Source organism: Bos indicus, chromosome 8, assembly GCF_029378745.1.
Source record: "Bos indicus isolate NIAB-ARS_2022 breed Sahiwal x Tharparkar chromosome 8, NIAB-ARS_B.indTharparkar_mat_pri_1.0, whole genome shotgun sequence".
Lineage (NCBI taxonomy): Eukaryota > Metazoa > Chordata > Mammalia > Artiodactyla > Bovidae > Bos > Bos indicus.
Genome location: NC_091767.1, coordinates 86,518,931 through 86,531,999, shown reverse-complemented (window position 1 = coordinate 86,531,999; position 13,069 = coordinate 86,518,931). Strand labels below are relative to the sequence as shown.

At 37.5% G+C, this 13,069-nt stretch overlaps 1 protein-coding gene across 5 annotated transcripts in view; it reads right to left on the bottom strand.

Moving 5' to 3' along the window:
- Positions 1-13,069, bottom strand: part of AUH (AU RNA binding methylglutaconyl-CoA hydratase) — a 183,412-nt gene that overhangs the window by 110,321 nt on the left and 60,022 nt on the right. For 4 of the 5 annotated variants that reach the window (XM_070795173.1, XM_070795174.1, XM_070795171.1 and 1 more), the window contains one exon: positions 9,655-9,741. The exons of the other annotated variant lie outside the window; for it this stretch is intronic. In XM_070795173.1, the coding sequence (XP_070651274.1) occupies positions 9,655-9,741 (87 nt within the window). The remainder of the gene's footprint in view (positions 1-9,654; positions 9,742-13,069) is intronic. 5 annotated transcript variants of the gene reach the window in all.

Genomic DNA, 13,069 nt, shown 5'->3' with positions numbered 1-13,069 from the left:
TGACAGATACGTTTTGTCTGACTTTTATCGTTTGGACTCTAAAGAAGGCCGAGCACAGAAGAATTGATGCTTTCGAAAAGTGGTGCTGGAGAAGACTCTTCAGAGTCCGTTGGACTGCAAGGATATCAAACCAGTCAATCCCAAAAGAAATCAACCCTGAATATTCATTAGAAGGACTGCTGCTGAAGCTGAAACTCCCAATACTTTGAGCACCTGATGCAAAGAGCTGACTCACTGAAAAAGACCCTGAGGCTGTGAAAGACTGAAGGTAAAAAGTGAAGGGGGTGGCAGAGGATGAGATGGTTAGATAGCATCACCAACTCAATGGACATGAATTTGAGCAAACTCCAGGAGACAGAGGAGGACAGAGGAGCCTGCCATATTGCAGTTCTTTGGGGTCACAAAGAGTTGGACATGACTTATGACTGAAGAACAACATCTTTTGTCTGTTCATGGTAGGAAGAAAGACAATTGATTGTTTTTTGATACGAATCCTATATTCAGCTATCTTGCAAAGTCTATTATTTCTAATAATTTGTTGATCCTTTTAGTTCAATGGAGACAATAACCAGTTGAGAAAGACAGTATTACATTTCTTTTTTTCAGTCATTAATTTATTTCTATTTCCTGTTTTTCCATATCAGGAAAAGAAAATGTCAAGATTTTCAGAACAACATTGAAGAGAGGTGACTGCAGGCCTCTTGTCTTTTTCCTGATTTTAGGAGACCACTTTTACATTTTACTGACAATTGTCAAGCTAAGAAAGCTTCCTTCTAATTCCAGTTTGCCTTGAGCTTTTCCTAAGATAGATTTGACATCTAATTCTTTTTATCAACCTGTTGAGAAAAACATGATTTTAACGTGCTGTGTCTGCTGATTTTGGTATCAGGGTGATACTGGCTTCACAGAAGGAGTGTGGAAGCATTTCTTCCTTTGCAAATATTTTCAAATAGTTCACAAAGGACAGGTGTTAGCTCTTTTCTAAATGTTTGGTAGAATTCACCTGTGAAGTCATCTAGCCCTGGACTATAGTCTGTTGGGAGTAATTTTATTATGGACTCAATTTCATTACTGGTATTAATCTGCTGATAGTTTCTACTTCTTCCTGGTTCAATGTTGGGAGACTGGACATTTCTAGGAATTTTCCCATCTCTTTTAGGTTGTCCATTTTATTGGTGAGTAATGATCTTTTGTGTTTTCTGTGGTGTCAGGTATAACTTCTCATTTCTGATTTTACTGATTTGGCCCCTCTCTGTTTTTCTTGAAGAGTTTGGCTAAAGGTTTATCAATCTTTTTTTAATCTTTTCAAAGGACCAGCTTTTTAGTTTCATTAATCTTTTCTTTTTCAGGTATTGAGAGGGTAACAGGCAGGAAGGCTGGGGCCTCCAAACAGAGGAAACAGGCTGCAAGCATCAGACATTTCTTACCTCTCTCTCAAGCGGCAGGAGGAAACCAACTACAAGTGTTTCTTCCCCTTTGTGTTGCCATGATGACACCTGGTTCCACCAGAACTTTTCTTTTCTCAAACCTTGAGCTGACCAATGTGTTTTTCTTATGCAAATGTTTGTCTTAAGCTATGTTAATGACCTATGTATTTACCCTAGACTCTGTCTTCAAGTCAGTTTCACCTAAGACTCAAAACCTTGACAAACCAGTATGTTTTATTCATACAATAGTTCTCCTAATCTATGTTAATAAATCTATATATTTACTTGGAAACCTGCCTTTCTTCAAGATTCATGTCAATCACTTTATGGCTCGGGACAGCTCACCTTGTGCCAATGTCATCTCAAAATGCATGTTGTGGGTGAGGGGCCTGGTGCCAGTCTCTGAGTTTTGGGACTTTCCCTTTCTCTAATTAGCAGACTGCTAGTAACTATATAACATCTGGATAAAGACTAGCAGGGGGGCACTCTTTCTGCCAGCTTCTGAAGTATATGTCAGAAGTTTTCTCTATCTCTTTTATACTTTAATAGAACTTTATTAAAGTACAAAAGCTCTGAGCAATCAAGCCTCTTCACCGGCCCCGGCTTGAATTCTCCTCCTCCAGAGGCCAAGAATCCTGGCATCTTTCACAGCTCGGCAACAACCTTTCAGTATCTCCTTTATTTCTGCTCTGATCTTTATAATTTCTTTCCTTTTACTAACTTTGGGTGGGTTTTAGCCTCCATGTGTTTGGGATTTTGTTTTTTGGGGTTTTTTTTGAGGGATTAATAATACAAATAAATAGTAATTTTATTGTTTGTGGCTGATGGCTATCTCACAGTGTTGTGGTTGCAGAAGATGCTTGATAAGATCTCAAATTTTTGTAACTTTACTGGGGCTAGTTTTGTGGCTCAGCATGTGACCTATCCTGAAGAATGTTCCACATGTACCTAAAAAGAATGTGTACTCTGCTCTTCAGAGCACAGCTCTAATGTGTCGACTGAGGCCAGTATTTCCTTATTCGTCTTCTGTCTGGATGATCTGTTCACTGATGTAAGTGGGGTGTTAAAACCCCCTCCTATTATTGTGTCACTACCAGCTCCTCCCTTTAAGTCTGTTACTGTTTGTTTTATGTGTTTAGGTGTGCCTATGTGGCTGCATACTGGTTGATCCCATGGTCATTATGTAATGCCCTTCTTTGTCTCCTGTGACAGTCTTTGTTGTAAAACTCTACTTTGTCTGATATAACTATCCTGACATTCTTTTCATTTCCACTTGCATGGAATAACTTTTTCCACCTTCTCACTTTCAGTCTGTGTGTGTATCCATGCTGTGTTTGTATCCATTCAGCAACTATATCTTTTGATTAGAGCTTACAGTCAATTTACATATAAAGTGATTAGTCACTTTAGTGAAAGTCACTCAGTCCTGACTCTTTGCTACCCCATAGACTATACAGTCCTTGGAATTCTCCAGGCCAGAATACTAGAGTAGGTAGACTTTCCCTTCTCTGGGGATCTTCCCAACCCAAGGATCAAACCCAGGTCTGCCGTATTGCAGGCAGATTTTTTACCACCTGAGCCACAAGGGAAGCCCAAGAATACCGGAGTGAGTAGCCTATCCCTCTCCAGCAGATTTTCCCGACTCAGGAATCAAACCAGCATCTCCTGCATTGCAGACAGATTCTTTACAACCTGAGCTATCAGAGAAGTCCAATTACTGATAATAATTACTGAATTATTGCTATTTTGAAAACTGTGTTTGGGCTTTTTGTGAAGTTGTTTTTTGTTCCTTTCTTCTTTTGCTCTATTCCCTTGTGATTTGATTATCATCTTAAGTGTTACATTTGGATTCCTTTCTTGTTTTGCTGCTACTGCTACTGCTAAGCCGCTTCAGTCCTGTCCGATTCTGTGCGATCCCATAGACGGCAGCCCACCAGGCTCCCCTGTCCCTGGGATTCTCCAGGCAAGAACACTGGAATGGGTTGCCATTTCCTTCTCCAATGCAGGAAAGTGAAAAGTGAAAGTGAAGTCGCTCAGTCGTGTCCGACTCTTCACGACCCCATGGACTGCAGCCTACCAGGCTCCTCTGCCCATGGGATTTTCCAGGCAAGAGTATTGGAGTGGGGTACTCTTGTTTTGTGTGTGCATCTATTATGTTACTACATTTTTGGTTTGCAGTTACCATGCAGTTTAAATATATCAATATGTATGTTTTAAGTAATTATTTTAAGCTGATGATCTCTTAAGTTCAACTGTATTTTAACAACTCTGCATTTCTACCTGCCCCAATATATCATTGTTTTTGACATCATATTTTACATTTTTTATGTATCCCTTTACTACTTATTGGGGATATAGGTGATTTTACTACTTTCATTTCTTAACTTTCATACTACTTTTATATGTGGTTGATTTACTACCTTTATTATATATTTGCTTTTACCAATAGTATTTTTTCTTTAATAATTTTCATATTTCTAGTTGCGGCCTTTTTATTTACTTTTTTGAGGTGTGTTTATTACACTTGGGATAAGTAAGTGGACTATCCAACTGACTAAGATTCAAGGAGGGATGATCAGAGCTGACTTAAGAGGAGGACAGGGAGTCATATATGGAAATTTAAAAAGGATCTAAGGAGCTCCCTGGAGTAACAATGTTCATGGATCAATGAATATACAGGCCTCCTGAGTTGGTCTATTTTTAAAAAGAAAATTTGCTATCCTATTAGGTAAATTCCAAAATCAACTAATACTGTCTCCAGGATGGAGGGGATATTAGAATCCCAGAGAATGCTAAATCAGCAACCCCTTTCCCTCACTAATCTACCTGAAAAAAAAAAAAAAGTACTGAACAAAACCCTCTTTCATTTTTCCCAGTTTTTTTCTAGGATGAACCCTGACAGATAACTGAACAACTGCCCTTTGGATGGTGGCTGCAGAGAATTGAGCAAAGGGCCTGGGAATTCTGAAATACAGATCAGATGACATTCTTAAAACTTAATTATCTTGAGTTCTCTAACATTCTTTTACCTGTCAATATTACTAAAATTGTATCATCCCTGAAATGTTTATTACTGCAGTGAAAATCATTCTAGATTGCAATTTTTCCCCTTCTCAAATATATCACTATTTCTCCAGATTTATTTTTTCTTAATCTCATCATCCATCATGATAAAAACTTGGCCTTTTCTTTTTCTCTTTGAAAAACCCCTCCACTACTCTGTGTAAAGTTGGTAAGAATACTGGAGTAGGTTGCCATACCTTCCTCTAGGGGATCTTCCTGACCCAGGGATCGAACTCCCATCTCTTACATTTCATTGGCAAGCAGGTTCTTTACCATGAGCACCACCTGGGAAGCCCTCACAGTGCACCATCAAAGACAAAGCCAGGAGAATAAGACAATCCACGGACTGGGACAGAGTATTTGCAAACGACACATCTGATAAAGGAATGTTATCTAAAATATACGAAAAATTCACAGCTCAACAATAAGCAAAGCAATTCAATTAAAAATTGAGCCAAAAACCTTAACAAACACCTCACCAAAGAAGGGAGAAGGCAATGGCACCCCACTCCAGTACTCCTGCCTGGAAAATCCCATGAAAGGAGGAGCCTGGTAGGCTGAAGTCCATGGGGTCGCTAAGAGTCGGACACAACTGAGCAACTTCACTTTCACTTTTCACTTTCATGCACTGGAGAAGGAAATGGCAACCCACTCCAGTGTTCTTGCCTGGAGAATCCCAGGGACGGGGGAGCCTGGTGGGCTGCCATCTATGGATTGCACAGAGCCGGACACAACTAAATCGACTTAGTAGCAGCAGCAGCCCCAAAGAAGACATAAAGATAGTAAACAAGCCTATGAAAAGACACATCATACATCATCATGGAAATGTAAATTAAAACAATAAAGAGATACCACTACACACCTATCAGAATAGCCACAACCTGGAGTACTGACAACACCAAATGCTGGCATAGATACAAAGCAACAGAAATTCATTCACTGCCAGTGGGAAGACAAAATGGTACAGCCACTTTGGAAGGCAGTTTGGTAAATTCTTAACTAAACAGACTCTTAACCACACAATCTAGCAATCATGTTCCTTGGTAGTTACACAAAGCAACTGAAAACACATTTACTCAAAAATCTGCACACAGATGTGTACAGCATCTTTATTCATAACTGCCAACACTTGGAAGCAACCAGGATGTCCTTCAGTAGGTATATGGATAAACAAACTGTGATACATCTTTACACTGGAATATTGTTCAGCAATAAAAAGAAAAGAGCTGGCAAGGCATGAAAAAACCTGGAGAAAATGTCAATGCGTGTTACTTAGTGAAAAGAAGCCAATCTGAAAAAGCGACATATTATATGATTCCAAATATGTGATATTCTGGAAATGAAGAACTATGAAGACAGTAAAACATGGTTGCCAGAGACGGCAGAAGGCATGGACAAGACAAGCACAGAAGATTTTTAGGGCAGTGAAAACACTCTGCATAACACTATAATAATGGATACATGTCATTTTACATTTGTTCAAACCCATGGAATGTAAAACACTAATAATGAACCCTAATGTAAACATCGGAGAAGGCAATGGCACCCCACTGCAGTACTCTTGCCTGGAAAATCCCAGGGACGGAGGAGCCTGGTAGGCTGCAGTCCACGGGGTCGCTAGGAGTCGGACACAACTAGGCGACTTCACCTTCACTTTTCACTTTCATGCATTGGAGAAGGAAATGGCAACCCACTCCAGTGTTCTTGCCTGGAGAATCCCAGGGACGGGATTCTGGTGGGCTGCTGTCTCTGGGGTCACACAGAGTCAGACACAATTGAAGCGACTTAGCAGCAGCAGCAATGTAAACATATGGACTTTGGTAATTATGATATATCAATATAGGTTCATCAGTTATAACCAATGTGCTACTCTGGTGTGAAATATTAATAATGGGGAAAAGGTTATGCATATTGAGGGCTGAGGATATATGAGAAATCTCTTTACCCACCCCTCCATTTTGATGTGAACCTAAAACTGCTCCTAAAAAATAGTCTTTAAAAGAAAAAAAAATTGAGTTGCTGCAACATGGACCATAACAGCCCCACAAAGCCTAAAATATCTGTCAGTCCTTTTAAGAAAAAGTTTGCTAGCCCATGGTTTAGACAAAGAGATTTGATCAAGACAGTTTTTACTTGCCCCTCAAAATCTCAGTAAGTCACCAAAAATAGACATCTTATAAGATTTATGCCCATTGAAAAGTATCACTCCCAAGTTAAGGAACCCGTGGAAGGGAAACAAGTATACTGGATCAGGATCCAGAGCAGAAATGCTACCGCTACAACCACTGAAAAGAAAACAGCACTACTAAAAAGGAATAGTTCTTCATTTAAGAAGTCCCAGAAAGTTCCAATTTCAGATTCAATAAAAGAGAAAGAGGCTGAGAAGAAACATCAAGGTAATGTTTACAACTGAACCAGTCTTAACAATCCATCCTAGCATATATATAAAGTTACAGACAGCATAAACTTTTACTTCCAAGATCAAGTTCTCTGACCATACTACTACTACGAAGTCGCTTCAGTCGTGTCTGACTCTGTGCAACCCCAGAGACAGCAGCCCACCAGGCTCCCCCGTCCCTGGGATTCCCCAGGCAAGAACACTGGAGTGGGTTGCAGTTTCCTTCTCCAGTGCATGAAAGTGAAATGTGAAAGTCAAGTTGCTCAGTCGTATCTCTGACCATAATGGAAAACAAATCCATGCTCTGCCTCAGAAGACATCTATCTGACCAGGTAGTTGTATGGAAGGATAAGCAGAGGAGAGCATCTAATAAAACTGCCAAGGGATAAACAAAAGGTAGGAAGGCAACAAGAACTATTTTAGAAATCAAAACATGTATATTTTAAAACTTAGCTCTAAAAACAAAAGGTAAACAACAATAACAAAACCCAAAGATGTCACATGGTCAAATTCTACTACTCTTTCAGTAACAGATGATTTCCCTAGATAGCACGGAAGAAGATGAAAAACTTTTCACTTTTTTCTATGAAGGTTGTAAAACCATGAGAGCGAATCAGAAAGAAAAACACAAAACACATAATTAGAAGATTCCATCTCATTTATGCTTTTATCAAAACATAAAATTAAATCCAGTGATATATATTAAAAACCACCATAACCACTAACCACAATGACCAGGTAGTATTTATTCTGGTAACATAAGGCCAGTGTAGCATCAGTAATGCTAGTAATACAATTTAGTACAATAAAAGCTGAGACAAATTCTAATAGATACCATCTTGACACATACCAAAAAGGCATCTGACAGATTTTAACCCTTATTCTTGACTAGAAGGGTAATATACTCCAAAATGAGATGAAATATAAGAAAACTCTCTGAACTTGATAACTACTGGCAAAATATTAAATGCATTCATCATACTCAAATAACGGGATGAAGATGATCACTTCAACAACTGAATATTGCATCAAAAGCCTTAGCCAATGTGAAAATATATGAAAAGTGTTAAGATTAAAATGTTGGAAAAGGAAAAGATAAAAACAGCATTATTTATATACAAGGAACTGTTTTGCTTTCTGGAAAACACAAGAAAATTGAGAAATAACAATAATACAAGTAATAAGCTAGCATGATCCAAGCAAGCACATAAAATTTAACAAATTTCCTACAGACCTACAACAATAACCAGACTTCAACAGAAATATCAGGAAAAGATTCCATTCAAAGGAGTAAGTGCTATAAAATAAGGATAAATCTGAGAGGAGAAAAAAGATACAAGACTGAAGCCAATGTGAAGAAAACTTTCTTAAAGAACATTAAAACATGAATGATGAGACACGCACATGACGAATGGAAAGATTCTGTATCATAAAAATGTTAATTCTTTTAAACAATATTTACAGAAATTCCAATCACAGGCTCATGAGACTATTTTTCCTCTTCCCTTTAAAATTAATCCTAAAAACGAATCCTAAATTCATTTGGAAGAACTGAGGTGTGAGGATTAGCAAAGAAATCTTCAGAAAAAAAAAAATAATAATAATGAAGAGAACTTACTACCCTCTAGGTATATAAAGCTCCTGGAATTGAATTAGGGTGGGATATTAAGAGACAATACCTGTAATACATTTAACAACAAAAGATCAATACAAAACTGGCTTTTAAGTAAATAGTTATTAAATGATGCTATAGAAAAGGAGATGAAGAATGTGAAAAGGCAATCTACAGAAGCGGAAAGGCAACTTTAATTTGAAAAGATATAACATTACACTAGCATCTGGGAAAGTGCAAATTAAAATGTTAAGATCTATTTTTTTTTAACTTTGGCAAACTAAAAAAGTAGCAACATTAAATGCTGCAAGAACATGAAGAAACAGGTCCTGTCATATAATTGATGGAATATAAATTATTATAATCTTTTTGCAATTAATCTGGTAGTATTTATTAAAATGTAAAATGAACACATGATACTTAGAACTGCAATACCATATTTAGAAATCTATCTTATATATACTAACGTTCTAAAAGAATCTGTACAAAGGAATTACTATTTTATTATAAAAACAACAAAAGCAGTTTAAAAAAACATGAAAACAAAAAAGCCAAAACAACAAAAACATCCAATGTTCAAAAAAGGTATTAATAATAATAATAAAAGCAAATTTATATGTACTAAAATATAAACCTTACAAAGAAGACTGTAATTCTAAAGAAACAGTATAATCCCACTTACACAAAAAATAAATCCAAATCTGTATGTCTGTGAATCCAATTATTTAAGAAATATACTTATCTCAAACGCTTATGCCAAATTATTCTGTTTTCTAATAATTACCTCCATAAGTAACATCATCATAAATATGAGGCAGGTTTAATAACAAAATATTTTTCACAATTTTTCAAATTAAACATAAACATACATTCTGTTTTACAACCAGCTATACACCGTGATTATCTAATTACGTAAATATTTTAGCCAAAGCTTATACATAAGATGGGAAGATCCCCTGGAGAAGGGAAAGGCTACCCACTCCAGTATTCTGGCCTAGAGAATTCCATGAACTATACAGTCCATGGGGTCGCAAAGAGTCGGACAAGACTGAGCAACTTTCACTTCACAATACTTAAAAACAGTGTGCAACTTTTAAAATCCAATATTTAAGGTCACTTTAACCATGCTAAAAGAACAATTTAATTGTACTTACCAATTTCATTAATCATTGCTCTTATTTTGGAGACAAAAGGACCAACTTCACTGGAACTCATTTTGGCTCTTTCCTTAAGATCAGCACCTGCAAAGTATTTTATTTACGAATATAACCTAGTTAAAACTTTAAGGCAATGAATTGAACATTTACATAAGATACACATCAAACTTGAAGATAGACTGGATTTATCTATCAAAGGAATCATATTCTCTAAGCTTTTCTTCCCAAAAATCAGCATCAGATTGAACAAAATACTTGCTTGTCTATACATCTACCAAGCACTGAAAGGAATGCGTCCCAAACTCTCATATCAGGACCCCTTTATACTCTTAGAGGAAGAGGTACTGTTAAGATTATACATGTATCTATCCATAGTATTGTATTAGAAAATGAACCCAATTAAAATTTTAAATTATTTTTCCACTGAATACAAATAAATCCATTCATGTCAACATAAATGACTACAGATTGATGCCACTTTCTTGGTTCCTGACAAGATGCTGGCAGTTCTATCCACCACTGCTTCTGCCCCACCAGTGCAAATGCCAACCCAATGAAACGTGCAAATCACACCTTACTGCTATGAAAACCACTGTTATTTTATGGATGCCTGACTTGGTGACTGCAGATCACATCTGAGAATCACTGACTTGAAAATATATACAAACTGACAATTTCATAATTATGAGTTTACCACAGAATCGTAACTTTGGAACAGTTAATAAACATAATTACTTCCTTAAGGGATCATTTGGGGCTTCTCTCATAGTTCAGTTGGCAAAGAATCCACCTGCAATCCAGGAGACCCTGGTTCAATTCCTGGGTTGGGAAGATCCCCTGGGAAGGGAAAAGCTACCACTCCAGTATTCTGGCCTGGAGAATTCCATGGACTATAGAGTCCATGGGGTCACAAAGAGTGAGACATGACTGAGCAACTTTCACTTCATTTTCAAGGGATCGTTTCCTTTGTGGCTCAACAAAGACATTCTTTTTAGTAAAATTAAACCCTCTGAGAAAAGGTAGGTCCTCATTTAAATAAATAGACAAATAAAAAACAAAGTAAAATTACAGCATAGAAGGTACCTAACTCAGCTACCTACTCTCGTAGGAGCCAATTATGAGTTGATCAGGACTAGATGCAACAAGCAAGTAGCAGCTGAAGCTGACACATTCTGAGCCCATAGACTTCCTGTGGAACTGAAAACTGCAGGTGATAAAACCCATATCCTAGAACCCACATCCCCTCCTTCTGGGGCCTCCCTCCCACCCCCCCATCCCTCACACCTCTCCCATCCTACCCCTCTCAGTCATCACAGAGCCCCAGGCTAAGCTCCCTGTGTTACATGGCGGCTTCTCACCAGCCAGTTATTTTACACACGGTAGTGCATATATGTCTATGCTACTTCCTCAATTCATCCCACCTTCTCCTTCCCCCGCTGTGTCCACAAGTCCCTTCTCTACGTCTATGCCTCCATTCCTTCCTTGCAAATAGGGTCATCAGTACTGGTTTTCTAGATTCCATATATATGCTTTAATATACAATATTTGTTTCTCTTTCTGCCTTTACTCTGTATAACATGCTCTTGGTTCACTCACCTCACTGCAACTGACTCAAATTCATTAAAGTGAGACATATTTATACAACAAAATGTTATGTGTGCAGCATGAAAATGAAGGAATCAGAGTATAAATATGGATAAATCTAACAATGGTGAAGAATTTATCATTATGTAAGTACAATATATATCTATCATTATATATAATTACTGAAAGATCCACAAGATGATAATCATTTAAATAAGTTTTTAAAAGAAGAATGTTATGTAGGGACATAAAATATGCATGAAAATGATAAATTCCAAATTCAACTGATGGTGAAGTCTGGGGAGAAGGGAGAGAGATATGACTGGCAATAGACAAAGAGAACTTCAATCTCATTTGTAATATTGTCCTGCTTAAGTTAAGTGGTAGGAACTCAATATGGTGGGGCTTCCCCTCATAGCTCAGTCGGTAAAGAATCCGCCTGCAATACAAGAGACCTGGGTTCAATTCCTGGGTCTGGAAGATACCCTGGAGAAGGAAATGGCAACCCACTCCAGTATTCTTGCCTGGAAAATCCCATGGACAGAGGAGCCTAACAGGCTATAGTCCATGAGGTCACAAGAGTCGGATATGACTTAGTGACTAAATAAAGACTAACATGGTAGTCTTGTTTTGTGGATGTCTGATATATGTCTTCATAGTTAATTTTTTCCATGAAGAATTAAAATTTAGCATCAAAGAAAAATGTTAGTAGTGCCAAAGGAATTCTAAACTAGTAGGATATATTTGTTAAAGAAATAATGGTTCAATTTACTATCATGTAACATGAAAAATACAATTTTAAATTGAGAATATAAAATGTTGCCCAGTGCATGTTAGGTAACACATATTGGCTAATAAGTAGCTAAATGTAGTATGATATGAGGGAAGGGAATAGACAGAAGAGGAGCCAAAGCCATGAAGTAAAAGTTGATGGGACAGATAGGGACTCTGAGGAAGCAGTCTTGAAGGAGCCCTCGTAACTGAATCATGGGATCCGTCATGTCCTCGGACCCCAGGGCACCACTAGGGTACCCTCTAACACACTAACTAGAGCTCCAGTTGGGGGGTCTTACCAACATCCTGATCCTGTGACCATGCAGCATGCTTGAAAACCACACTCAGGTTAAAAAGACAAAGCTGCTAGAAACCATGCCAGGAGCTAAAGGGAATCAAGGTTTTCTCTTGACATATGTAGCCCATTTAACTGCACACCAGTCCCAGCAGAGAAGTATAGAAGATGTGTCTGATTATGGAATGCAGCTTTATCCACACAACTGTGTGAGACAGAAAATGAAATGGGGAAAGAAACTAACTGCCAATCTAGAATTCCAATCTAATCAAACCTATCCTTCAAAATGATGATGAATAAAAACATTTTACACGCCAACTCACAGACACCTCCTCAAACACACCAGCAGGCCCACGCTAAAAGAAGCACTACAGGGAATTCACTTCAGGCAGACTATGAGAGTAGCGTTTTAAAACTTACTTTATATTGCTTATAAGAGATATTCTTAAAATATAAGGGTACTGACTGGCTAAAGTAAAAGTGTAAAAAACATGCAAACACTAACCAAAAGAAAACTTGTAAAGTTATTTTCATCTCTGACAAAAGAGAAGTAAGGCAAGAAATATCGTTCAACAAGAGGGTTTTTTTTATAATAATAAACATGATGATCCATCACAAAAGAGGTAAAAATTCTAAAATGGCATACATAAAAAACCCAAAATAAAGCAAAAATTCACAGAACTAAAATGAAAAAACTGTCACACCTACAACTACAGTGGACTTTAATAGCTCTTTGACAATAACTGATAAAGCAGTCAA